The sequence below is a fragment of the Rhinatrema bivittatum genome, chromosome 6, assembly GCF_901001135.1.
Source record: "Rhinatrema bivittatum chromosome 6, aRhiBiv1.1, whole genome shotgun sequence".
In the NCBI taxonomy this organism is placed as follows: domain Eukaryota; kingdom Metazoa; phylum Chordata; class Amphibia; order Gymnophiona; family Rhinatrematidae; genus Rhinatrema; species Rhinatrema bivittatum.
The window spans coordinates 289480252-289506124 of NC_042620.1; the positions used below are offsets into that span (position 1 = coordinate 289480252).

The window sequence follows — 25873 nt, forward strand, 5'->3', positions numbered from 1 at the left end:
GGGGAGATGGTTTTATGCTTTACCTCTCCTGCTCCCCAACTCATCTGTCAGTGTCCATCACGTTGGGCAGCCACCAGTTCCCCACCCTAGCGTTGGCCGACTCCGGCATGGGCGGAATTTTATTATGAAGGCCCTTGTGGACCACCTGACGCAGTCCATGGTTCCCCGGGAGCCACCACTAGTCATCTCTTCCATCCATGGAGAACCACTTCCCGGATGGATCACCATGGTCACAGTTCCTCTGTGGTTCCACACCAGCATCTTGCATGTGGAGAGTATCACTCTCTACGTCATCGAGAAAGCAGTGTACCCCATCATGCTAGGATTGCCCTGGCTACAGCTCCACTCTCCTCAATTCATCTGGGGATTGCTTCAGTTAATGAGCTGGGGGGCTCATTTTCATGACGCATGTCGATGACGGATTGAGCCCACATCAGCTGTTCCCTTGGCTACAATATCCATGGAACTTCTTCCTCAGTATGCAGATTATGCAGATGTGTTCTCCAAAAGTAGTCGCTGAAAGATTTGATGAATGTCTTGACAATGAGATGAGAGGTTCTTTGAGAAGATGAGAATGTTGTCTATTTTAAATTTGTTTTAAGGTTCATGGTGTAAATCGCCTAGAAAGATTGTATCAGGCAAATAATACGTTATTTGAAATTATTTATTTATTTATTTATTTTTTGTTTTTTATATACCGGTCTTCTTGCATTAGATGCAAATCAAATCGGTTTACATTGAACAATTAAACTTGCTTGAAAGCATTCCATGTAACAGAGAACATATAACATAGAAACCTATAGGAACAATAATAAAACATGGAGTTTGAAGTATTCATCTTAAACAGATATTTGAAATTAATATATATATATATATAATTAATTGATAAGTGCTACAGTGAGACTGGTAAGTATAGTAACCAAAAAATTCCTTAGTGAGGTATTAGCCAGAATAGGACCGTGGCATGACAAGAAGAGAAGATGGAGAATTAATTAAGGTGAAGCTGCCTTGGCCCTAATGTTACATCTTGGGTGTTCTTATTGCCTCTCTGCCTTGTTACTATACCTCTAATATGCCACCTGAGTTATCTTGCTATCACTTAGCCTTGTTGGCATATCCCAAACTCTACATCTTATGGGTCTTGCTGCTATACCTTTGACAGCAGAGCATTTTTTGACAGCAACATTTCTAATGCATTGGAGTAATTCTGGAAGTGGCCAGGAGTGCTCCTAGCTCAGGTTTAAGAGTTAAGGGTGGGTCTGGGTGAGTCTCAGGAGAAAAAGAGACATGAAGACGGGTCAGATAAGGAATCACTTTGAAAAATGTATGGCCACAGCTTTATTAACTTAACAACAGAAGGAAAACTGTAAACCAGGTGCTGAGTCTTGACAAACATCCCCTTCTATAACCCTGCCCCTGCCTGCCCCCAGACTGTGCCTGACTGAGCAAAGACTCTTGCCCCAACTCCCAGAGCCGCTACCAGGGCCACAAATCCTGAACCACCCTTGGCCCCCTAGGCAGGATTTCCAAGGCCTGCTGTGTCTTGCAAGGCCTTGCCAGTGGATTGCCAAGCCCTAGCTTGCTGTAGCTGCTGAAGTTTAAATACCCCTGGATGCCCCGCTCCTGACACAGGCCCTCCAATCACCTCCTTCTCCAGCAGTGCCAGCATTATCGTGTGGCCATGAGGGCTGCAGGGAGATCCCCCAGCAAGCCCTGCTCAACGCGTGACAGTCGCCATGATGCCAGACCATGCGACAAGGTAGGAGAATCAACGTGTGGCCCCCCCAGAAGGATGACCCCACCCCCGAGCCCAAGATGGAGGCCGGACACTCTGGAAGTAAGGAGGATGGGAACCCACCACCACCACCACCGGTGAGCACCCAGGCAGCCGAGCTAAATGAATGGGGGGGAATAGCCAGAGCTGGAGAGGAGTGATGCCCACAGTGGGGGAAGACACACCCGCCTCCCCGTTACTGGCTGTGCCTGTCCACTCACCGTGGGCTGCATTGGAGGAGGGGTGCCGTCCACCCATATTTTGCTATATGTGCTTTGTGGTTATTGAAGCTTTACATAAATTTGGTTTTGTTGTTTTTATTGTAATCAGTTTCAGGGTCCATAATGTGAAACAGGTAATTCAATTTGAATTGTAAATATCTCTATATGCTAAAGTATGAAATATGTTATATTAGTTTATTTTACAAATATCTATATATATAGTAAAAGTTGTAATACCCACCTATTCATTAATGCTCAATAAAAAGAAATTATTAACCTGTTATTCTAGTTACATAAGTAGATATTTATAGTCAATACCATTTATTGTACCAGTGCCCCAAAACATGGAATTATTTAATGCTCTGACATTAGCAGTATGATATTAGAAAATAAAATCAAAACTCTATCAGAAACCGGTTCAGGTGAAGGTGTGTGTGTGTGTGTGTGTGTGTATATATATATAGATGCACATACACACACACACACACACACACACACACACGTTGTCATATGTAGTACACTGAATGTTTTCATTACTTGGTTCAAAATATCCTACTGTTTTCTACACTGCCACATAGTAAAGAAAGAGTGACTCTTGTCCTTGCTGTAAAATAATTATAGAAAGAAATGTAATGAAGTTCACACCCAAGCAATGGTAAGTGAAGACAGTTTTAATCTTCAGAAGAAATATCCTCCCTCCACCCACTCACCTGAATGTGTCCTTACTCACCAAAAACAGTTCTGGCAGGAACGGACTCACGGTTAAGCCAAAAGGAAACCTGGGACAGGATGACCGTCATGATACAAGGCAGGTATGTCTGGATTACAAAATATCCAATCTTCCTCTTCAAATGGAAGTGTGTAGTCATGACAATGTATTCCCCTAGAGAGACAAAACATTACAGCAGAGCAGGAGTGCTTTCAGAATCGGGGAAAACAATGTGTATTTTCAGTGGATTTTTCCTGTCTCCCTAACCCCCTTCTGCATATCCTCAATTACCAGCACCTCACTAACAATTTTTTCATAGAATTTATGGGCAGGTTTATCTTAGCCGGATAAAACATCCGGCTAAGCAGCGACTTGCACGGGTATATTCAGCTATGCCACTGAATGTGCCTTGTAACTTAGCCAGATAAGTTAAATCTGGCTAACTTACATACCCAGATAACTTTAAAATCTGGGCTCTACATATCTTCCTCAAGATCTCTTATGAAAAAATATGCTGTGTCTCAAAAGGTTTCAATTACTAATGGGTGAACCAGCACCAAATGAATTCAAACTTCATCAGAACTCAGGCAATTAACTGATTTGTTTGAATTGTCTAGGTAGAGACAGAGACTCAAAATGAACCCAGGGATGTATGAAATGACTTTTGAGCTCCATGTCAGTAGCAACCCAGTTCAGACCCACTTTCCCATGACAAAAATAAGGAACTTCAATATTCACCCAATATTATCCAGCTGCTTGCTATACGATTATAAGATTACTACAAAAAGTCCAGATGATCAGATCAAAAATAATCATCTCATCATCCCTCGACCTGATGATCTGGGAAAATCTAAGCCTTGAAAGGGTAAACTAGGACATATTAACAATAAGGATGGGAAGATTCATTAGAATTAAATTCAAATGCTATCTGAACTTTGTGGGTGGTGGGGTGATCAGAGAAATGTTGATAGTTTCAAACCAAAAGTCCACAAATCAGTTCAGATAAATATGAGTCATCTGACACTGGTAACTCAAATTAGTATAAATCTTAGTCATTTATGGCTTGACTTGAATCATCCAATTTACACAACAGTGTAATGAAAAGAAACAGTACAACTCCTAAAATGCTCACCAAACCTTCACGGCTGTGTTCCAGCCAAATACAGAAAAACTTGTGATGGGTCTGTTAAAATGTCAACCCACAATCAAACTCAATGCATCTAATTAAAATCAAGAGAAAAAAATCTTCTGCAATTGGTTCACAGGATCAAAATAAAAAGACTACTATTCTATTCCATTGATAAACACTACTGTTTAAAAAATAATCATATTCAAACATAGTTGGAAAGAATTACAAATATATATATTTATTTATTTATTTATTTATTTATTTATTTGTATTGTTACGAGCGCGTCCTCCACGCTGCTGATGAACTGAGGGCTTGGAGGCCTTTCAGATTCTGTTGCGAGTGCGAGGAGCATAGTCGCCTCTAGAGCAGGTGTAGTGAGCCCTTGGGCCACGGCAAGACTCAGGGAGGAGCCCCAAGCCACACCGTGGGAGGTGAGCTGGTGCAAGCATGGAGGGCTAGGTGAGGCAAGGCTGAAGCAAGGACGAGAGAACAAGGTCTGACCCTCAACCTGACCTGCACGCCCATGGCAACCAACAACGCAATGTTGATTGATGAACGGTCCTCCGACTGTTCCAAGCCCTTTCAGACCTGCCGCTGGGTAACGGCATTGGGCAGCAGGCCGGACAGAGGACGAGGGCAGACAGAGTCCTTGGAACACAGAAGACATCACAGACGAAGGCTGCAGCGAGAACATCATGGACGAAGGCTGAAGCGGAGACATCATGGACAAGGGCTGAAGCAGAGACATCATAGACAAGGGCTGAAGCGGAGACATCACAGATGAGGGCTAGGAAGGATGATATTGGCACTGTCCCTCAGGGCGCCCTACTCAGCCCACCGACAAGGGCGGACCCAATGGGCTGGTTGCGGACCACCCTGTCCCACTGCGCACCTAAACACAGCCCAGGAAGGCTGGTCACAGACCATGCTGAGAATGGGGCAAGCGCAGGGAAGAAGTGGGGTACTGCATCCTGGCAGTCTGAAGCGGGTACTGCACTCCTGGCAGTCGACGCGGGATACTGCATTCCTGGCAGTCTGAAGCAAGCTGGAACCTCGGGAACTGGAACAGGAACAAACATCTAGGGACATCTGGAACCAACATCAAGGAAACAGGCAGAGACACAGGACAGGGAGCCGTCAAGACAAGCGAAGACCACGGAGGGCCTGGACCAAGGAAGCAGCACAGACGACTGTGAAACTCAATCCGAAGGCAAACAGGAACTGGTGAAAGTCCTTTTATACTGCTGTATGCAGGCAACTCCCTGGGAGGAGTTCACCTGGACTGCCCCTCACTGGCCTTATAACTGAGGAGGAGTGCCGTGGGCCGGCCCCTAGGGAGAAGGGTGTGGCCGAACCAGGGAGTCCAAGCAGAGCCAAGCAAGCCACAGGCAGGCCTCAAGAACAGCAAGGCCTCCCAGGCCCTGGAGCAAATCCTGGATAGTTCACAAGCGAGGCCCTGGCTTCAGAGCAGCCTCCGGAAGAGAAGGTAAGATGCCTCCTGTGGTGCAGCACAGGAGGGATCGCAACATATATGGACACTTCAGATATTACATACTTTAAAATCTAATCCAATCTGCTGCTAAATTAAGACCAGAAGGAAAGAGAGACTCTATAGTAAAGGTCCAACTATTTATGCAACTGTCATGGCTTCAAATTGAGAAAACACACTCAGCTTCTCTGAAGAACATCTAAGGATCATTTATCATTTTGCATTAAGGCCCTAACGCACGCGTTAAATAGCGCAATGTGCGCTATTTTGCAAATGTTGCATTTGCTATGCTAGTGGGAGGAGTTTGGGTGGAGTTAATGGTAATGAGCTGCTCTTAATGTCAAATTCGATAGAGTAATGCACAGCAACATGAGTTTTAGTGGCAGAAATAATTACATCTTTTTTGTGTGCATTGTGCTTGCGTTAGCAAAGTTGATATTACTGATGATTTTCTGCTGTTTGAATTCTTGAAGGGTACAAGAGGAGTTGATTTGTACAGCGCACTCTCTACTTAGCTTGATGCACTCTCTACCTAGTTTGTTTGAAGGTAGGTAGAGACTAGAGAGTGCATTGTATAACTCAACTTCTCTTGTACCTTTCATCAATTCAAACAGCAGAAAATTGTTAACCCGTCAGTCGCAGACGGCTGCAACCACTTCTGCTCACCTTTCTCTTCAGTGACTCCATTGGGGAAAGTGGCGGCCTCCGCCAGCTACCGCCAACCCATCTGGCATTCCCAGGATGGTGTGGGCGCTTCCGACTGCCATCTTGACACTGGGATCACATAGGTATCTCCCGCTGATGATGTCTCTGCTCTCGGATACTTAAGCCAACCAAACCAGACCACTGACTACTTGGCAACGAGTTTCCTTATTGCTGATTCCGCACCTCATGCTATGGACTTCCGTTTCAGCTCCTACTCAGGCGAGACACCCTCTGGGTACCCGGTCCTTGGGGGCCATTCTTGTCTCTGGCTATCTGCTCCTTGGAGGGCCTTGTGCCTTGGGCTTACACTCTACCCTGCATCCCAGGACTACTGTTGGAATGCACCTTGCTGTGAGTACTCTAACTACTTGGATTACCTCCGCTCTCCGGTGTACCCCGCGCTGCGGGCCACTACCGCATTTACCTACATAGGCCACTCCTATGTGCACCGTATCCATGGACCTCCATCATACCATCATCTGTGGGAATCCTCTGGCGTACCCCGTGCTGTGGGCCACTACCATTCCTGATCTACGTGAGGAACCCTGTTGGTGTACCCTGCGCTGCAGGCCACAACCAAGCCATCTCTATGAGAGGACCTTATCGGTGTACCCTGCTCTGCGGACCATTACCGGGTTACTATGAAGATGTATTCCCTCTGGGTATACCAAATCAAATGAACTTTGTGCTACTCTCTACACTGCCCGCTCCTCGAGCAGTGTCTCTCTCTCTCTCTAATAAAGACTCTATTCCACAGGTGTGTCTGAAGCCTGCCAAGACCTCGCCTCCCGATGGTGAGACTCACAGGGCTCCTCCCTGTGGGTGGTACCATCGCTCCCATCTGCCCAGGGGCCCACAAACACACAAAACCCTAACAAAAATCTTCAGTGATGTCAACTTTGCTGTTTGTACCTCCTACTGTGTATGTAACTCCCCCCCTCATCCTACCCCATCTCTCTCTCTCTCTACCATTTGTGATAAAAATCTTTTTGCGGTAACGCATCCATGGTGGATTAATCAATGTGCGAAGCGAAAATAAGCATCTTCCAGAAATTACCTATGCAATGTGGAAGCAGGGAAATTAGCCTAACAATGCACCTTTTTTTTTATCACGGGCACTATTTCTGCTATAAACATAGCATTTTGATAACTCTAGGGATGCGTTACTTACTGCAGACCCTCTTTTTTGATTCTATTATTCAGAAATTTTATTTATTTATATTTTTATATTCCGCTTGAAATCTAATATAATAAAGGTTGATTCACACAAAATTAAATTCCTCTACTTTGAATATTGTAGAGTGAATCATAATTTGAGAGGATAATGCACTTTGAAAGCATCTCAGTTATATTTGAAAGAATGAATAGTTGGAATACCATACTTAATGGGCTGGTTTTTAAAAGGTTACCCGCGCCGGGCCTATTTTAAAAAGGCACGGAGACACGTGTAAAGCCCCTAGATGCATGTAAGTCCTGGGGCTTGCAAAAAGGGGTGGTCCTGGGCGGGGTGGGGCAGTCCGGGGGGGGGTGGGGGCGGGGCAAGAGTTCCAGGCACAGCGGCCATTTGCCGCTGTGCTTGGGATCACGCGGCGGCAGTCATCCCGTGCACGCAACTTAATTCAGCCCCAGAAGAAGAGAAAAAAGGTAGGGGGAAAGGGCGGGGGAGGTAGGAGAAGGGAAGGGAAGGTGGGTGGGTGGTAGGTAATGGGGAAAGGCAGCACGGGTCGGTGCGGGCTCAGTGCGAACACGGTGCACAATTGTGCACCCCTTTGCAAGCGCCGATCCCGGTGCACACACATGTACGCCCAAGTTATAAAATTGGGTGTACATGTGTGCGTAACAGGTAGCATGCGCTCACCCTTTTAAAATCTACCTCATAATGTGCTTTATCTGATGATTTTGATTACTGAGATCACAAAAATTGAGAAAGACATTGAAAGCTGAATTAGATTTTTTAAAAATTCATGTTTAAAAAATAAAACTAAAGGATGTGACAGTTTTTGAAACTAAAGAGCAATATGGACACTTCAGAGATTAAATACTTTACATATATAAAGTTTAAATGAGATGAACAAGATTATGAAAAGGGTCCAAATTATTCCCGAATATGGAAACGAGGTTAAATGAGGGTAAACAATTGATTCCACATTCAGTCAACCATAAAAAGATGATAACAGTAAGAATGAATCCTTCCCATTGTTACAGAATCATGAAGTCACAAGAGCACCATCACAAAGAACTAACAGAAGTCCTCAATCCTTTTATAATTCCATGTAAACCAGACTGCATACATGGCTGCAAATGCCCAAACAACTATTGTTATATATTTTTCAAGAGATAGTTATCACCTTCCAAAATTACAACACCTAGGAGAGGCTCTTTTTTTGTTCCTAAAACTGTATATGATCCTTTTCTATTGTGGACTTTTCTACATAAGCTTTTTAGATTGTTGAAATGGAAATTATTTTTTTAAGATCAGTGTTACAGATTATTTTTCTTTCATATCAGCACCTTTGGTTTGGATTCCTCTAAGTTTTATTGACTAAGCAATGGCCATATTTGAAAGATTTGTGTATAGAAATCTTGTAGCACCGCAAGCCAGATTTGATCGATGTTTTTTTAAATCTAAAAATGAACGTCATGGAAGAGAATGGGTTGAAGATTTCTCTATAGTTATTAAGCCTGCCAATAATGGGGGTGGAATAGATATAATGAATCAGGACCAAAATATTACCAAAGTAGAACATAACAGGTAGATTTTAAAAGCACTGCTCGCACAAAAACGCTCCCATACATGCATATGAGGGCCGCACGCAAGCAGTGAGAATTTTAAGAAGCCAGGAAGTACGTGCGTCAAGAATAAGGAGGCAGAGCCAAGACTTACATATGTAGCCCCCAAATTTGCAACGCGTATCATGTTACCTCCGTAACTTTACTACTGATCCTGATGAGATTTTGGGCCAGAGGAATCCTGAACACTGGGAGGAAGGGAGGGAGGGAGACAAAGAGAAAATGAGAAAGAAGGAACCTAAGTATCAGGCCGATTCAGTAAAGTCCGCGGGAGTGTGGATGAACGCCCGCTCTCCAGGTGCGCGCACCGGCGAGTGGCCGATGCGCGTGATTCAGTATGCAAATTAGGTGGTGCGGTAGAAACGGGCAAAAGGAGGCGCTATGGACACTAGCGCGTCCATAGCGCCTCCTTTTAGCCCGGAGCGGCGGCTGTCAGCGGTTTGACAGCCGACGCTCAACTTTGCAGGCGTCGGTTCTCGAGCCCGCTGACAGCCACGGGCTCGGAAACTGGACGCCGGCAAAATTGAGCATCCAGTTTTCGGCCCGACAGCCGCCAGCCCATTTTACATTTTTCTTTTTTTTTTTTTTTAACTTTTTTGACACTTCGGGACCTCCGACTTAATATCGCCATGATATTAAGTCAGAGGGTGCACAGAAAAGCAGGTTAACTGTATCGGCCTGTATATATTTTCCACTGTAAGAGGGGCACTTTCAACTCAGGGTGGGTTTTTTTTGGGGGGCAGAGTTATATTGGTCTGTCTAGGGTGCATGGATCGGTAGACCCTTGTAACGCTGCCTCCCCCCAAAAAACACACCCTGAATTGAAAGTGCCCCTCTTACAGTGGGAGATATATAGAGTGTCAGATTCTCTCCCTCTCATATAAAGGCTCCAACACAGATGCATGGTAGGGATATTTTAAAGGTAGTTGCGCACCCAATATAAAATTGAGTGTATGTTTATGAGTGCATGTGCACTCCTTTTAAAATTTACTTCTAAGATTTGAAACAATAGTTACTTGAAACTCTCAAAGCACACTACTGAAGATATATATCATGAAATCAAAACATTATTAGATATCAAAGCAAAGTCAAAATGTTCTTACAAAGAAACAAGTTGAATTTATATTAGTGTCCCATTCTAAAATCACAGTGTTATAAATTCTTCCAAAAATTCATAATTCCTTATCTGATTCTCCTGATCAGCCTATTAAGGACTAGTTCCAATTTGGTGTCCTTTTTCATCTTTGTGGTCAACCCATTTTCCCTTTAAATCTATCATATATAAAATATTTGGGCCATATGATCAGAATACTCTGTAAATTAGAGATTGCATGCTGTCTTTTACCAGGACCTTAAGGACCTTGATTCCTTATACAATAATATTCCTTAGGTAAAGAGGGAGACTTTGCTATAACATGGCATTGATATATGGATCCTCACATTTTTCAGGTTCAAAGGTTTTTTCTGTCAATAAATTTAATGCATTTAGACACCCAGCATTGCATGCCTATGTATCTTCTTTTGAAGAATATACCTCTCAACTTATTGGTAATACATCAACTTATAGAAAAGGTACATTAATGATATTCTGCTTTTTGGAAGGGCAATAGTGAGTCTATACTCCATTATTTGTTGTATTAATGCCTTGAATCCAAATGTACACTTCACTTTTGAAATACATTTTCTACAGTTTTTGGTTTTAGATTTCTGAATCAAAAAGGTCAACTTTGCAATTATTAACAACACATATTTGACACCCACAAACAAAAATAATCTTTATAGATTTGACAGTTTTCATTCATGTTCTTTGAAGATAATCATCCTTGTGTAACAATTTCCGAGACTGCAACATCTTTGTTCAGCAAACCCAAGAATTTGTTTAGCAGGTTTCAGCAGAAAGATGATTCTTATACATGTTTATAACTGGCATATAAACAAGCTTTTTGCCAAAAGAGATGTCTTACTATTAGAAAGGAGAAAAGAAAACTACATTTGCCTGACTTGTATCTTGCTTTTTGTTTTTCCAATAAAGCATGTTTTATTGACATTATAAAATGACATTAGCCATTTAAAGTTTACATAAAGCACTTCCATGACACCCCACTTATTGCTTTCCCTTGGATGTCAAACATAAGCCATTGTTTATTCTTAAAAATAAATATGCCTCAAAATAATTGGATTCAATATAACATAGAGATCAAATATACTTACAGAAAATGTGGAACATATTCAGTATGCTCTTTAACAATAAAATATAAAACCTTCATTCACCTTGCAACTAGAAAAAGGTTCACCATGAAATGACATACAAACTTTAGTTTGCCAATGGTAGTTCCATTGATCCAATGTCTTTGTAAACTTAACTTTCATATGTGGGTAAATATACAAGAAGGATTAAAATTCATATAGTGCGGGGTTGGTCAACTGGCGTCTTGAGGTTAATTTGTGGCTCCCGACTGCCGATGCACATGCAGCTGTGTTGTCTGCGTCCTGCAAGCAGTGATCCTTTCCCTTCTCAGCAGCTGGATCTGGAGGAAGTTGTAAACTTGCAACTTCTGCCTGCCTCAGCTGCAATGAAGGGGGAGGATCACCGCACTCATAGGCGCCAGAACAAAGTGGACCACAAGGGCCATAGCCCCATCCAAATGTGGGCCAGCAAATGTAAATTAGTCTTCTGGCTGCAACTCCTCTCCACTCTCCCCCTATCATCAGCAGCAGAAGGAACAGTGGCCTGAAGAAGATATCGGGACCCCAACGAGGTCATAAGAAGAAGAAGGAAGTGCAGCCTGCCCATCTAAAAGAGCATTGAGCCCTCCCCCTCCCCCCCCGCCTCAGAGAGGCAGCGTGGATTTCAGACTGAAGCCTCATTGATTTCCCATCCCCCTCCCCTTCCCGGCAGTCAGGAACAGGAGGGTCAGTGCAGCAGGGAAAGGGCCCAGAAGAAACAGTATTGTCATTCTCCTCCCTCTGCAGTCAGGAGCAGTGTAGCTGTAGCCAGCCAGACTGAAAAAGCAGCATTCACCTCCCCCAAGGACTTGGGAGAAACAGTGCAACCTGCAGGGCTAGAAGAAGCAGCATCGGCCCCAGCAATGAGAAATTGCTGGGGCCGATGCTGCTTTTCCAGCAGGGCTTAGCTGCTGGAAAAGGCACAGCCTGGTGGCCCACAGGGGCTGGGGGAGGCTGCTGTTGCTGCTGCCCCTGCCCCTGCACCTTTTGCATTCAGAGGGGGAAGCAATTGAATAGATTGTGTGTGTATGTGAATATGTTTGAACATGTATGTGTATGAATGAGAGAATGTGTGTGTGTGTGTGTGTGTGAATAAAAGAGAACATGTGTACATCATGTATTTGTATTTGTGTGTGCATGAATAAGTCATGTATGTCAGAGAGAGTGTGTGTGTGTGTGTGTGTGTGAGAGAGAGGAGAAAGTTTGTGCGCGTCCCTAGCGCTTCTTTTTTGACAGGAGCGGCGGCTGTCAGCGAGTTTGACAGCCGATGCTCAATTTTGCCGGCATCGGTTCTCAAACCTGCTGACAGCCACGAGTTCAGAAACCGGACGCCAGCAAAATTGAGCGTCCGGTTTTCAACCCGCGAGCCGCGAGCCATGGGCCGATTTTAAATTTTTTAAATTATTTTAAATTATTTTTTACTTTGGGACCTCCGATTTAATATCGCCATGATATTAAGTCAGATGGTGTACAGAAAGGTAGGTGTACCCAAAGGTAGGCGCTAATTTCTGAAAGTAAAATGTGCGGCTTGGCTGCACATTTTACTTAGTGAATCACGCGGGAATAACTAATAGGGCCATCAACATGCATTTGCATGTTGCAGGCGCTATTAGTTTTGGGGGGTTGGACGCGCATTTTCGATGCACTATTACCCCTTACTGAATAAGGGGTAAAGCTAGCGCGTCGAAAATGCGCATCCAAACACTGGTTAACAGTGCGCTCTGCCGGAGCGCACTGTGCTGTATCGGCCTGAAGGTGAGGTATTTAACCAGCATGTAGGCTAGTAAAATACCTCACCTAATTTGTTGTTTTTTCTCAGTAGAACATGCATAGGTGGTGAACTGCTGTCTTTTTATAAGTAGGGCTATTGCGCCTGGTAGTAGAGGGAGTTTGTGCTGCTGTTTTTGAGTTAAAGCAGAATATCTTTTTTGTATAGTGAGTTGTACGGGGAATGTTCTAGTTCTGCTTTATACCCAGTACTGAGGGTTGGGGGTGGGTTAGTTTGGTGAATGTCATGTGTTCAGTGTGTTATGCATGTGGGGACCATCTATCAGGTATGTCCTGACAGAAAAAAGGTCAAGAAGCACTGCCTTAGATGGAATGTTTTGGCTAGGGCGAGACATGTGCCTGGGATGGATAACTCTATAGCCAATACCCTTTCTCATTCCAAGTGGGATCTCTATTGCCATATGGCTTTGCAAGCAGATGAGAAGGGAGCTTTTAAGAGGAACTGGAATGAAGAAGCATGGGAGATGATCCTGGCATATTTGACACTGGCTACTAGCATGCCACCCTAGTAGCCAGTGTCAAAGATGCCCTCATGGACCCTAAAGAATATCTCGCCTGTTTAGACTATGTCCAGTTTCCTCTGTGAGAAATGTTGGGGAGTGGGTCCAGTGCTGAATTCAGCAGTGCTGTAGTACATATTATAGTCTAAACAGGCGGGATATTCTTTAGCATCCATGAGGGTGCATATAGAAGGGTTTTCATTTTTTCAGAAGGTAATGGGTTGGGGTAACCCAATGGCTAGTTTCCTGGTGAAACTTATGCCTGGGGGGGAAAGAGTGTGAGGGCCAGTGAAAGATGGGCATTGCCTTATTGATAGTGAACGTGGATAAGCTCCTGGGGGTATGTTGCTCGGAGTATGAGGTGCTTTTGTTTTGTGCCGCCTTTGTGTTGGTCTTTTTCAGCACCAGGTAGGTGAATGAATTGATGGCGTGCTCGGTTGGTCAGCCGGCAGTTGGGGCGGTATTGAATGGGAACTTTAACAGATGAGTATGTGAGGATGCATATTCATTGGTCAAAGATAGATCAGGTAGGAAAAGGGGTCGAGGTCATGTTATATCATTTGGAGTATGCAAGAGCGTGTCTGGTTTTGTACACAAGGCATTTTTTGCATGTTTGGCCGGCAGTGCATGCAGATGGTTCCTGTTGGATGAGATAACAGTTTGCACGCATTTTGCAGAAGTTTATTTGGAGCCTGGGGTGGAGGGGGGTTGTTTTAAGGACTCATTGCTTTTGTATTGGGGCGGCTACTAGTGCAGCTGAAGCAGATTTGTCTGAAGTGGATATTAGGAGACTGGGTTGTGGCTGTCTCAGGCTGTTGGGGGGTACATTCGTTCAGAAAAGGAGGTGCTGTTTAGGAATGGGTCAGACCTTCCTAATTGAATATTTCTTTGTTGCAGAGTCTGGGAGGGGCAGCGTTGAGTTTGGGTGTGCCTGGGTTGTGGGCACAGTGAAAGGCTTTGAGGCGCCCGAACAGCAAACATTTGGGACTGACAGTGGTTGGCAAATAGATTCACTGGTTTGTCAGAAGAGGCATGAAATGGGACCAGCTGATACTGACCATCAAGGAAGTGCTCCAGACAAGGTGTTCATCATAAGTGCTCATCATTCATTTGGGGGGAGGGGGGCAGGGGGGATAACGACCTGGGCTCCTGGTCTTACCATGACCAGAAAGGACTTGGGAAATTTTATGAACATGATGCCATTGTCCAGGTTTATGTAGTCAGGCATTTTAGTCCAACCGAAGTATAAGGATGAGGTTTCATGGGCAAGGGGTGGTCAATTGTCAGGTCAGTAATTGGGTTGTTATACAAGGAGGTTTCCGCATGCGACATGATTGGGTTATGGATGGGTGCCCAGGCATGCATAAAGCAGATGGAGTTTATTTATCTGAGGTGGGGCTTGACCCATTTAATAACTCTTTGCAGAAAGTGTTGGAGGTAGCGTTTCATGTTTGAGTTTAGGATGCAGTGGGGGGGGGGGGGGGGGAGAGGAGGCCGAGGGCTGTTCGGTGAACGTCCTCAGCTGTAGTGGTGTACCCGAGCCTAAGTTATATTAAAATGTGATAGGCTGCTGTCGTTATGTGTGCAGGATGTTGGGGCATGTGTAGCTGGGTGGGCTGCTATACGATGCAATCAGTGGTACAAGAGATGCTGGTGCTCTCTGTTGAGGCTTGGCAGAAAAGATTCAGCAGGTGGCACAGACTGCCAGAAAGAGGTCTTGGGCTAGTGGTGGATTGCAGGTGTCACCCTAATGGGACGTGGCAGCGTGTTGTCCTGAGGAACACCCTGGTGGATGGAGCTGGATTAGGCGGCCGGTTTTGCTGTTGGTTTGGGTTTCATGGTTGAAACAATAAACTGTGGCCTTGTTAATACCATATATGTGTCTGTGCTCTTTTGTTAAGGGAAACTGGGAAAAAATGCTGTGAGTCCTGCAAGCTCATGTTATTCACTTGAGATTATATATTGGTATGATCCTTTTCAAAAACAAGCTTATTGTCTCTCTTTATTTTTTATGTCACTTTGATATTCCTTTGAGGAGCATTAACTTTTTAGTTGATGTCATCTAACACTAAATATAAGATTGTGTTTTAAATTACAACAACCATGCGGAGCAACTATATCAACTTTCAACCATATTTTGTCTCTCCTTTATTCCCAAATGAAAAACCATATTCCACTAGAAACAATAAATCATTTGTATCTATGCAGAGGTCACATCTCAGAAACAAAATTACGTAGTGTCACACTTATATATTCAAACTATTGGGGACTGAGAACGGAGAGATTACCTGTTTCCTCGGTTGGAAATCTCGGGGTAAGACGCCAGTCAGTGCCCTGACGCAAGTACTATCCTCCCACTTGCCGTACGTGATTGGACGCCGAGCCGGAAGGGGCCCTATAAGATCAGGCCGTTGGCGGTGCACAGCCGAAGCCGGCGCGCCGCCAAAGCCGTGCGCGCCTAAGGGGCGCGCGCTAGTAAGGCTTTGCCTGGCTTCGCCTGGGCTCGTCTGGGCACGTCTGGACTCCTTTGGATTTCCAAGTTTCATTCAGAAGTCTTTTTGTTATCGTATCTCACTCTCCATTGGGGGACAAAGCTACACGAACATCTCAAGCTAAGTACTCATTTTCCTTGATTATATGTTAAAATTATAGCATGCCTCACTCGGCCCGGAAACGTAGGGCAAAGGACAGGCTTGCTATTGAATCCGACTTAGCGAGACTGGTGTTGGGCCCTATGGACGCCCACGTCAGAAGGGGAGCCTTAATGCCGGGTGATATTTCACTTGAGGGTTTGCAGGAAGGCACAGTAAACCCTTGTGAACTGGAGATCTCATTATCCCCGGACTATAGAGCCCCCCCCCCTGTGAATCCAGCAAATTTAAAAACTGGCCCAAATAAAGAATTGTCCGAGCCACTTGGGAATAGTGGCGAATTGGAAGGCGATTCAGGAACAGCAGTGGACCCGAGAGCTGTACAAACTAGTTTTACTAGTGCCACAGGGGGGAAAGTGGATGAGGAACTGTTATCATCCCAAGGACTTGGTGTAGATAAAGAAAAAATAGTATTATTGCCAATTGTGAGACCGCCAAATTTCTCCTTAGAAATTATTTGGGAAACACTGGTAACGTTAAATAAGAATGTATCAATGCAATTATCACCAATTGTTAAAACTATAGAAAAAATAGAGTTGAAAGTTAATAAGATAACTATTGATGATAAGTTAAGGGACCATTCTATTGAAAATCATTCTGAAGAAATAAAACAGTTGAGAAATTTAAATGAATCTGTTATAAAAGAAAATCAATATCTTACTAGAAAGATGGAAAATATTGAAAATCAGTTGCGAAGTAAAAATTTGAGATTAGTAAATTTTCCCAAAATATCAAATTTTTCAGCCAAAGAAATGTGGAATAGGTTTGCATTGGAATTTCTTTAAATTCCCCAACAAGCTCTTCCCCCTTTAACTCAAGTATATTATATTCCTTCTTGGAAAGCTTCTTTGGATAAAGACCAAGCTTATCAATCGATTTTGCCATTAAATGTAACAGAAATATTAGAATCCACCAGTTTAGAAATGGCACAACCTTCTACATTGTTAATCTCCTTCTTGTTTACAGATAAAGAATGGGTACAGAAATTATTTTTTAGAAATATAAAAGAAAACTTTTTGCCAAATGGAAGTAAGGATGTTCCCAGATGTTACTAAAGAGACCCAAAAAAGGAGAAAAGAGTTTATTAGTTTAAGATCACCAGTATTAGCAATGGGAGCCTTGTATAAATTAAAGTATCCATGTAAGTGTTGCATTGAATATCAAAAGATCAAATACTGTTTTTTTCAACTGTCACAATTGAAAATCTTTATAACTGAGAAAACTAACCCAGTCAAGGGAGATACCAATACTCAGTAAGACAATATGCGCTATGACCTATAGATGGAAGGCTAACCTAGATTGTTCGTTAATAATTTCAAAGTCTTTTTTGATATATTATGCCTTGTATATTTCTTATTCTTTGATCCCCCAATATAGTGGACAGAATAATATGGAGAAAGAAATTATGATATTGATACTTGTAAAGATTCTTTTCTTTTCTTATTTCTTGTAAACTCCATATATCTGTGACAAGTTTTACTCTGCTTGTTGTTTATAAAAACTTTGAGAAATAAATAATAATAAAAAAAATATTCAAAATATTACCCATTCTGAAAACAAGACATTTTCTAGATCTTTATTTTTAAACAGCAATCAAGAAACTATGACTTTTATTACTAAGGAGCATTCCTTTATAGGACAGGACAGCAACAATGGAAAGAGGAAGCTTCTGAAGGACACTGAAAGTCAGAAAGACTTGCAGCTACCATAGATGTAACTTTTCATAAATTAATTTTGCTGAAATTCCACAGTATTACTGAACAACAAATACTCATAGACAACATATTAATGGCTTGCAAAAAGCAGTTGGTGAAAGAAACAAGAAATAGATCTACTTTTAGGATCTTCCAGGTACTTGTAACCCAAACTGGCCACTGTCAGAGTTAGGATGCTGGGCTTGCTGGAACTCTGATGGCATATCTTATGTTTTTACTGTATTTTCAACATGAAATGCAGCTAATTGCTATACCTGTGCTGGATCGAATTGTCTCTGTCCCAACAGCATGTCCTAGTAGGTCGTATTGGTTTAATCGTGATCCATCTGGTGCCACCGATACAGATTTATCCGTTCCATTTATCCAGGTATATATTACCTCTGTCTTTGTGTAAGCGTCTATAAAGAAATCAAGTTAAGAATGAAATCACTTCAAGCTAACTTTCAGCTTTCAACTTTACCTCTTCCTAGAATGCTTGAAAACTGGAACTCTTTGCAGCCCTAGAGCTAACTTAAATGGAATACACAAAAATCAAGGGGAATCATAAGCATCAATAAAATTAGTTTTATTGCCAGCTAATTTCTCAGAAATCCATCACTTTCATAAATCAGGTATTATGGAGTATTCAGGAATTCTTTAATGTTTTGACAAAAAAAATTCATTGGAAAAAAGTATTTTCCACTGATTTTTCTCCTATGTGTTATACCAAAGTAATTTTTCCACTGATTCTTTTTAAAACATAGAAATTCCTAGCAAAATAAAATAAAAATTGAAAACAAAGGTCCCTACATGTGCGCTCATGTGGCTGTTTCAAAGTTACCATCCATCTATCATATCCAAGCTCATAGGAAAATGTGTCCTTTTTATCTCACATGTAAGCACTTTATAGTTTAACATGCCTGCACATGCCAAACAGGTATGTAGGATGCTATGAACCTCATTAGTGATTAACACGCTATCATAAGTTCCCCTGAAAAAATTTATGGCATTTTCACATGCATTAAGGTGTTTTCGCATACGAAAATGCCAACGCATGTGAAAATGCCTTAACGCATGCGATACATACCATACTGCATGGTGAGATACAGATTTTTAAAAGGGAAGGGATTAGAGAGGAGTCGGGGGCAGGATTTCCAGAAAAGTGGGCTGACCTCATGAAGCCATAACGCATGATATTGCAGTTTTAATGCCGAAAATAACTACACCTTTTTCAATTGCATTAAGCTGTGTGATATGCCCATGATGCAATTTGTGTTTTTTTCACAAATTCTGTTTTGGGCATTTTTAGGCTGGGGAAAGGCCCGAGATGTGGGAGGAGAGTGGGGGAGGGCCTGAGATGAGGGGAGGGGGGTGGGGGGGGGGAAGAGAGAGAGGGGAGGGGACAGAGAGAGAGAGAGAGCCTCTGGTGGTGGTACCCTAGTAAACAGCTATTTATACTACTATAGGAGGCCCACCTAGTAACTGAAGGTGTGGTTTAGGTAGTAGTGTAGGGGTTAGAGCCACTTTTTACATGCAGATAATACATGCAGTGTACTGTTCTGTTTGTATGTCTCATTCTGCATGTAAAAGTGGCCCCTAAGCCCTAAACTAATACCTAAACCTCACTTCAAGTTACTAGGTGGGCCTCCTATAGTAGTATAAATAGCTGTTTACTATGGTACCACCACCAGAGGCTCTCTCCCCCCCCCCCCCTCCCCTCATATCAGGCCCTCCTACTTACTACTGACCCTTACTACTACAAGGGTCATGTTGATAGGTTCTCTCTCTCTCTCTCTCTCTCTCTCCCTCTCTCTTTCTCTCTCCCTAGTGGTGAAATGAGTACTATGTAGGTGGTAATACCTGTACATTGCAATAATTAGTCAATTACCATAAAACACACCCCTTTTTCTATCACATGCAATATTTACAGCAATTTGATAAATCTAGGCCATTTTTTCCCTGCCCTAACTCTAACCCCATAGCCACCCTCTTTTCAGACTTCTAAATTTAGGATCCTAATGAAACTAGGATCCTAAATTTAAGGACGTAGTCCTAGCAAATTTTTTAAAGGGCTAACTTAGAAGTTTAAATTCAAAAGTGAGAAGCCTAAACTCTTTGAAAATTGACTCTTATATTTCTAATTAAAAATAATTTAAAAGAGATTGCATACTTGTTATGATATTGAGGTGTTTGGTGGATTCTCAGGGGCAACAGTGATGTTATCTCCTACGGGGAGGAGCCCCATAGGGAGACTGATGCACCGGGTTAGACTCAATAGCACAAACACAGAGATAGTTTCTTTTATTGTACAGCTAGGGTGACCACCAGAGGTGGCAGTAGAGAGCAGGATAGCTGGTAGCAGTCTGTAATCCTTGGCGAGGGAGATCCTTCCCACAATGGTAGTGTAAGGCCCCAATACAGATGCCCAATAAGGCACTGTAGGAGAGACAGACTGGCAGATGTTAAACACACTCCTGTAGCTGAGTAGATAGAATCCCAATGGGCAGAAGAGAGGATAAGTGTTAGCAGTCCGTGGTCCTCGGCAGAAGAGATCCGTTTAACAATGGTGAGGGCCTGATGCAGAGAGGTAGCGAGGAACTGATGAAAGACACTCTGTAGCTGATAGATGGATTTCCAGCAGGCTGAAGAATGGAGCAGGCACCAAGATAGACACACAGGCCCTCGAGGAGCGATTACCTGTAAGAGGATAGGCACCTGTAAATAAGCAGAGGGCCCCCGAGGAGCGATTACCCAGGTTAGAGAATCTCGAAGGGTGAAGATAGCTTCCAGTGGATAGAAGTGGCAGAGTAGCTTCAGACTGGGGCATACTGATCCTATCCGATCTGCTCCGATCCGTTGCTAACTCGGCGAGAGTCAGCAAATGGGCAACCTAAATATGCAGAAGCAGTGCTGTCACTCGAGGGGGACACCCCCGAGGTAGGGACACACACGCGCGCACCCTGTGAGGCTTCGGGTCAAGATGGCCGAACGCCGCACCAGAGCCGCTCCAGGGAAGCCGGAGGGTGCGGCAGGGAGACACCACGGATGCCATACTCCCGAGGCTGGTGGAGAAAGCTGAGAGAAAGGTGAGGCATGTCGGGCAAAGTCGTCTGAGCCTGACAGACGCAACAATACTCATTCCTCCCTCTCCAATCCATGTCCATTTCCTTCTATATCCTATTGCAGTATTCGATATTCATTAGGACTTTGTATTTTTGGGCGATCTTACTCTCAACAAGATAGCTTCTGACTAATAATGGCTCCATGAAATATCTGTGTTGTCAGAAGTTTCTGTCCCTTATGAATAATAATTTTATACATAACCACAATATCCAGTCTGAACTGGCTATGACTAGCTAAAACATATCTCCAGTTAAATCATTTCTAAAGGTATCAACAGGTCAGAGCAAATACAAAACAGTGTAATATATTTTAGATAATTCTATAAAAACAGCTCATAGATTAGATAGCTAGGCCATGAAAAACACAAACATAGACCAACTGGGCCTACTAAGATTCAATAGTCAGATAATTCTGCTCTTTTGCAATATTTTGTTGTGTTTGGACATTTTTAAAAAATGTTACATTTTAATTTTGGATAGTATTCTATTTGTCAACTGTTTTAAAATATTCTTTTTATTAGTATGATTTTACTCTTCTTAGTGTTTTATATTTCTTGAATTTATTGTTTGATGTTTTATGTTGAGCCGTATACAGATTCCGGCTTGTTGAAGTTTCCAGGTCATTTTGTCTGCACATTTTTTTTATACTTTAAAGTCTCTTTATTCTGTAATTGTTGAGGAACTTTCTGTGTTCTGCACATGTGACCGAACTTAAGGTATTCTTCTAGTATATCATTTCTGTGTAAGTAGCTACAGATGCTTGGCTTTTTCTGTTTTCCTAATAAGAGATGTACTGATGTTTAGGGCCTGATGTAATATTTGCAGTGTTGCTTTTTCATAGATAAGTGATTTTGCTGTTTAAGTGCAGAGAGTTGGTGCTGTTTTGATGTGGGAGTTTTACTACAGTGCAATTGTAATTCAGTTTGCTTAAGGCTTTATGATGGCAAGCAGACACCTATCACACATTACAACTTGCCTAATATGATATGGATTCCAAGTGTCATTTGTTTTTTAGCAGGGTCTTTTGGTTTGCATATAGCAGTGCCAGTAAATATAATAACATACATTTGCAAGCAATATTTTTATCTCAGAAAACTGTACTTTGAATCTCCTTTTTCATGTAAAATCTATTATTATAAATGCATAATTTTTAATTGTGTGGGGTAGGCTGGTGGGGAGGAGAATAGCAAGACCTACCAGTCAACAAAGACCCATAGACTTTTGGCAGCATTGTGGCCCTTGATAGCTAGGAATCTAGGGCACACTCCAACACATACTAGCTAGACAGTTAGAATGCCTCTGAGCCCATATCATTAGCTAGGCATCATGTTATAAAGCACTGCTGCACAGAAGACTCCATATCTCTGGGAACGTATCTATGGTGTTACCCCTGCCTCACCCCCTTAGCACATGAGTGTCCCACCAGCCACTCATCTCTCCCAGAAATGCCTCATCGCTCCCAAAAATGCAATGTCCTCTAACAATTTCTATGATGCTGCACATCACACCCTGGAGCACACCAGATGATACACACATTCATTTCTGTTCACAGACACCATCAGCTCATAGGATAAAGAGCATCGGCCCCCTCCTGCTAAAGCAGCAGCTGGACATGCTTCAGAGAAGTAGCAGCCACAATCGCCTATGGACCCACAGCAGCACAGCAGCCACTCTACCACACAGGAGTCCTCGGGCTTATACTTCCATCCATCCCTCTCTGCTTCTTAGTAGGGTCGCTTCTTTGTTTGACCCCAGGAACTCTGAATATAGGTCCTGTTGCTGTCCAGTCTTTGCTGGGCAATGGAGGCAAGCAGCTTGCGGGCAACATCTCCTAGATTCAGGGAAGTATCTGATGGCTACATAGGGGGATTCTCTGGCTTGAGCACCCATTCCTAACCCAGAAATCCTGGGTCTAGCAGCTATACAGGTAGCTGTCCAGAGTGTGAGATAGGATGTCTGAGGCTTACATGCTGTCATTGGGAGGCTGATGGAGGTGGCGGGGCATCTTACCCAGGCTTAAGAGGGCTACATGGCCACTTTTGAGCTGGTGGGCATAAGTGCTGCTGTTTACCCAAGGGATGTTCCGCAGTGACATCGCTATGGTACCTTCTTCCTGAGTAGACCATTTTGATGCACGGCCATTGACATGTACTGCTGGTCATCAAAATGGCGACCTCCACTTGGGAGGAAGGCGCTGTAATGATATCACTGCAGCACACCCTTCAGCCAGACAGTGGCATTTTTCATCAACAGAAGAAGAAAGAGGCGGAAAGGGGAGGAATTAGGTGCCTGGTTCTGAAAATTAATTAATTTATTTATTTAACAACATTTCTATACCGGTATTCGTGTGAACATCATATCGGTTTACATCAAACAAAAGATAGAAATGACATCGAACAGGGTAGGGGGAACTGGGACAGGGAGGGAAGATAACTAGGGGGTGAGGCAGAGAGAGGTTAAAGTTAACAACTAAGGCATAACAATGAGGTCAATAACAAATGCAAGGTAATTAAATAGTTAAATAGTAAATTGAGAGTGCATTACAGATAGGTGGACAAGGCAAGGCAAGGTGATCATATCCGAGTCAAAGCAGAAGGGGGGGGGAGAGAGAGAGGCTGGAGTGGGTCCTATTCTGGGTATGCCTGTTTAAATAGCCAGGTCTTTAATTTCTTTTTGAAATTTTTGGGGCAGGGCTCAAGACGGAGGTTTGGAGGTAGTTTGTTCCAACAGGTGGGGCCTGCAATAGACAAGGCTCTGTCTCTTTTTGAAGAAAGGTGTGTTTTTTTGAGGGAGGGTATTTGGAGCATACCCAAATGATTGGTTCGAGTGGGGCAGCTAGGTTGAGCGAGAATGAAAGGTTCGCCTAGCCAGTTAGAGTTATGTGAATAGATGGATTTGTGAATGATGGTCAGTGTTTTGTGGAGGATACGGGAGGGAACGGGGAGCTCGTGTAGGTCTTTAAGGATAGGGGTGATGTGGTCTGATTTGCATGCATGGGCGATGATTCTTGCTGCCACGTTCTGCAGCATTTGTAGGGGTCTGATGGTAGTGTAGGGGAGGCCAAGGAGGAGGGAATTACAGTAGTCGAGTCTAGATATGAGGGTTGACTGAATGACAGTGCGGAGATCTTGGGAGTGGAGAAGGGGTTTAAGCTTTTTCATGACGTTGAGTTTAAAAAATCCTTCCTTCAATATTTTTATTTTTTATTTTTTTTTATTTATGTGTTTTTTAAAGTTTAGGGATTGGTCAATTTGGACTCCTAGGTCTTGTGCGCAGAGTTGAGTGGCAATGGAGTAGAAAGCGGGATCATTTGCAAGTGCCGGCTTCAGGGTTTGATAGTTGGTTATGAGTAGTAGCTCTGTTTTTGAGGAGTTCAGGGCTAGTTGGAGGATTGAGAGGAGGTTGTTTATCGAGTTGAGATATTTGTCCCAGAAATTGAGGGTGTCTGTTAAGGAGCTTTGTATAGGGATGACGATTTGTACGTCATCGGCGTAGATGAAAAATTTGAGCCCCAGATTGGTTAATATTTACCTCCTTCCCCTCTCCCAGAGGTGGAAGAGGGGAAGGAGGTAAATATTAAATAGAGTAGATGAGAGGGAAGAGCCTTGTAGGACTCCTTGAGAAAGGGGGTGGTGGGGGGACTCTGCATTGCCAATTTTAACAGAAAATTTTCTGTTGGCTAGGTATGAGGCGAACCAGAGCAGGGCTGTACCAGAGATGCCAATCTCGGTGAGGCGGGAAAGCATGAGGTTGTGACTGATGGTATTGAATGCGGCGGAGATGTCAAGGAGTGCCAGAATGTAGCTTTGTCCTTGGCCCATGCCTAAGAAAAGGGTGTCTGAGAGGGCAAGGAGGAGGGTTTCCATGTTTAGATTTTTTCGAAAGCCAAACTGGGATGGGTGGAGGATATTGTTATCGTCAAGGTAGCCCACTTTTTTCATAATTTTGGCAATAAATGGAAGATTGGAAATGTCCAGTTGAGTATTAACCACTTTTTCCAGTTGAGTATTAACCACTTTTTCCATAATTTTGGCGATAAATGGATAAATGGATAAATGGCGATAAATGGAAAAATGGAAATGTCCAGTTGAGTATTAACCACTTTTTCCATAATTTTGGCAATAAATGGAAGATTGGAAATGGGGCGGTATTTCAAAGGGTCTTGGGGGTCCAGAGAGGGTTTTTTGATGAGGGGTTTGACAATTGCATGTTTCAGAGAGTCTGGGACTAAGCCCGAGGTTAGGGAACAATTGATAATGTCAGCTAAAGGTTTCGCTATGGCGCTGGGAATAGATAAGAGCATTTTTGTGGGGATGGTGTCAGTGGGGTGGGAAGCTGGTTTAAGTTTTTTTAGGATCAATTCTATTTCCTTTGAAGAGGTAAGGTCAAGGGAGCTAAGATTGGTGTTGGTAGTGGTGGAGGTGATGGGTACGGGAAGGGGGTTGTTGGGGAATCTACGAAGGATGTTTGCTATTTTATTGTGGAAGAATGAGGCAAGCTCTTCAATTTTTTGGGGGGGCTTCCTTGTCAGGGATGCTGGGGGGGTGTAGGTTTCGTAAGGTCAGAGACGAAGGAGAATAGAGCTTTGGGGTTGTACATGTAATTGTGTATTTTGGCTGCAAAGAAATCTTGTTTCGCATTGAGAGTGGCAAGTCTGTAGGTGTGTAGGGAGGATTTGTATATGGCCGCTAGATGCGGGGAGGGGTTTTTGCGCCAGTTTCTTTCTTTCATACGGAGATTGGTTTTCATAGTTTTGAGTTCAGGTGTGTACCAAGGGGTTTTTTTTTGGATACAATGTGTTTCTTGGTTGATAAGGAGACAAAGTTCATTGGCTATGTTGAGATTGTTCCAGGAGCTGAGGGCAGCTTCTGGGAGGAACAGTTGAGATTCGGGAGGGAGTTGGAGAGGGCTGTTATGAGGTCCTCAGAAATGCAGGGTTTTCTGTAGGTGAAAGTATGTCTGGGGCTTGTGTTTCTAGGTTTTAGGGTGTTTAAGGATAGATGGGTGTTGATGAGGACATGATCTGAGCATGGTACGGGGGTGCAGGCAGGTGAGTTAGGTGAGGAGATGCTAG

The 25873-nt window shown here is 43.3% G+C and overlaps 1 protein-coding gene across 1 annotated transcript in view; it reads right to left on the reverse strand.

Annotated features, from left to right (window-relative positions):
- Window positions 1-25873, reverse strand: part of LOC115094717 (gamma-aminobutyric acid receptor subunit alpha-3-like) — a 263575-nt gene that overhangs the window by 66981 nt on the left and 170721 nt on the right. The window contains exons 5-6 of the mRNA XM_029607973.1: window positions 17953-18096; window positions 2726-2878 (exon numbers count right to left, since the gene is read on the reverse strand). Coding sequence (XP_029463833.1) covers window positions 2726-2878; window positions 17953-18096 — 297 coding nt within the window. The remainder of the gene's footprint in view (window positions 1-2725; window positions 2879-17952; window positions 18097-25873) is intronic.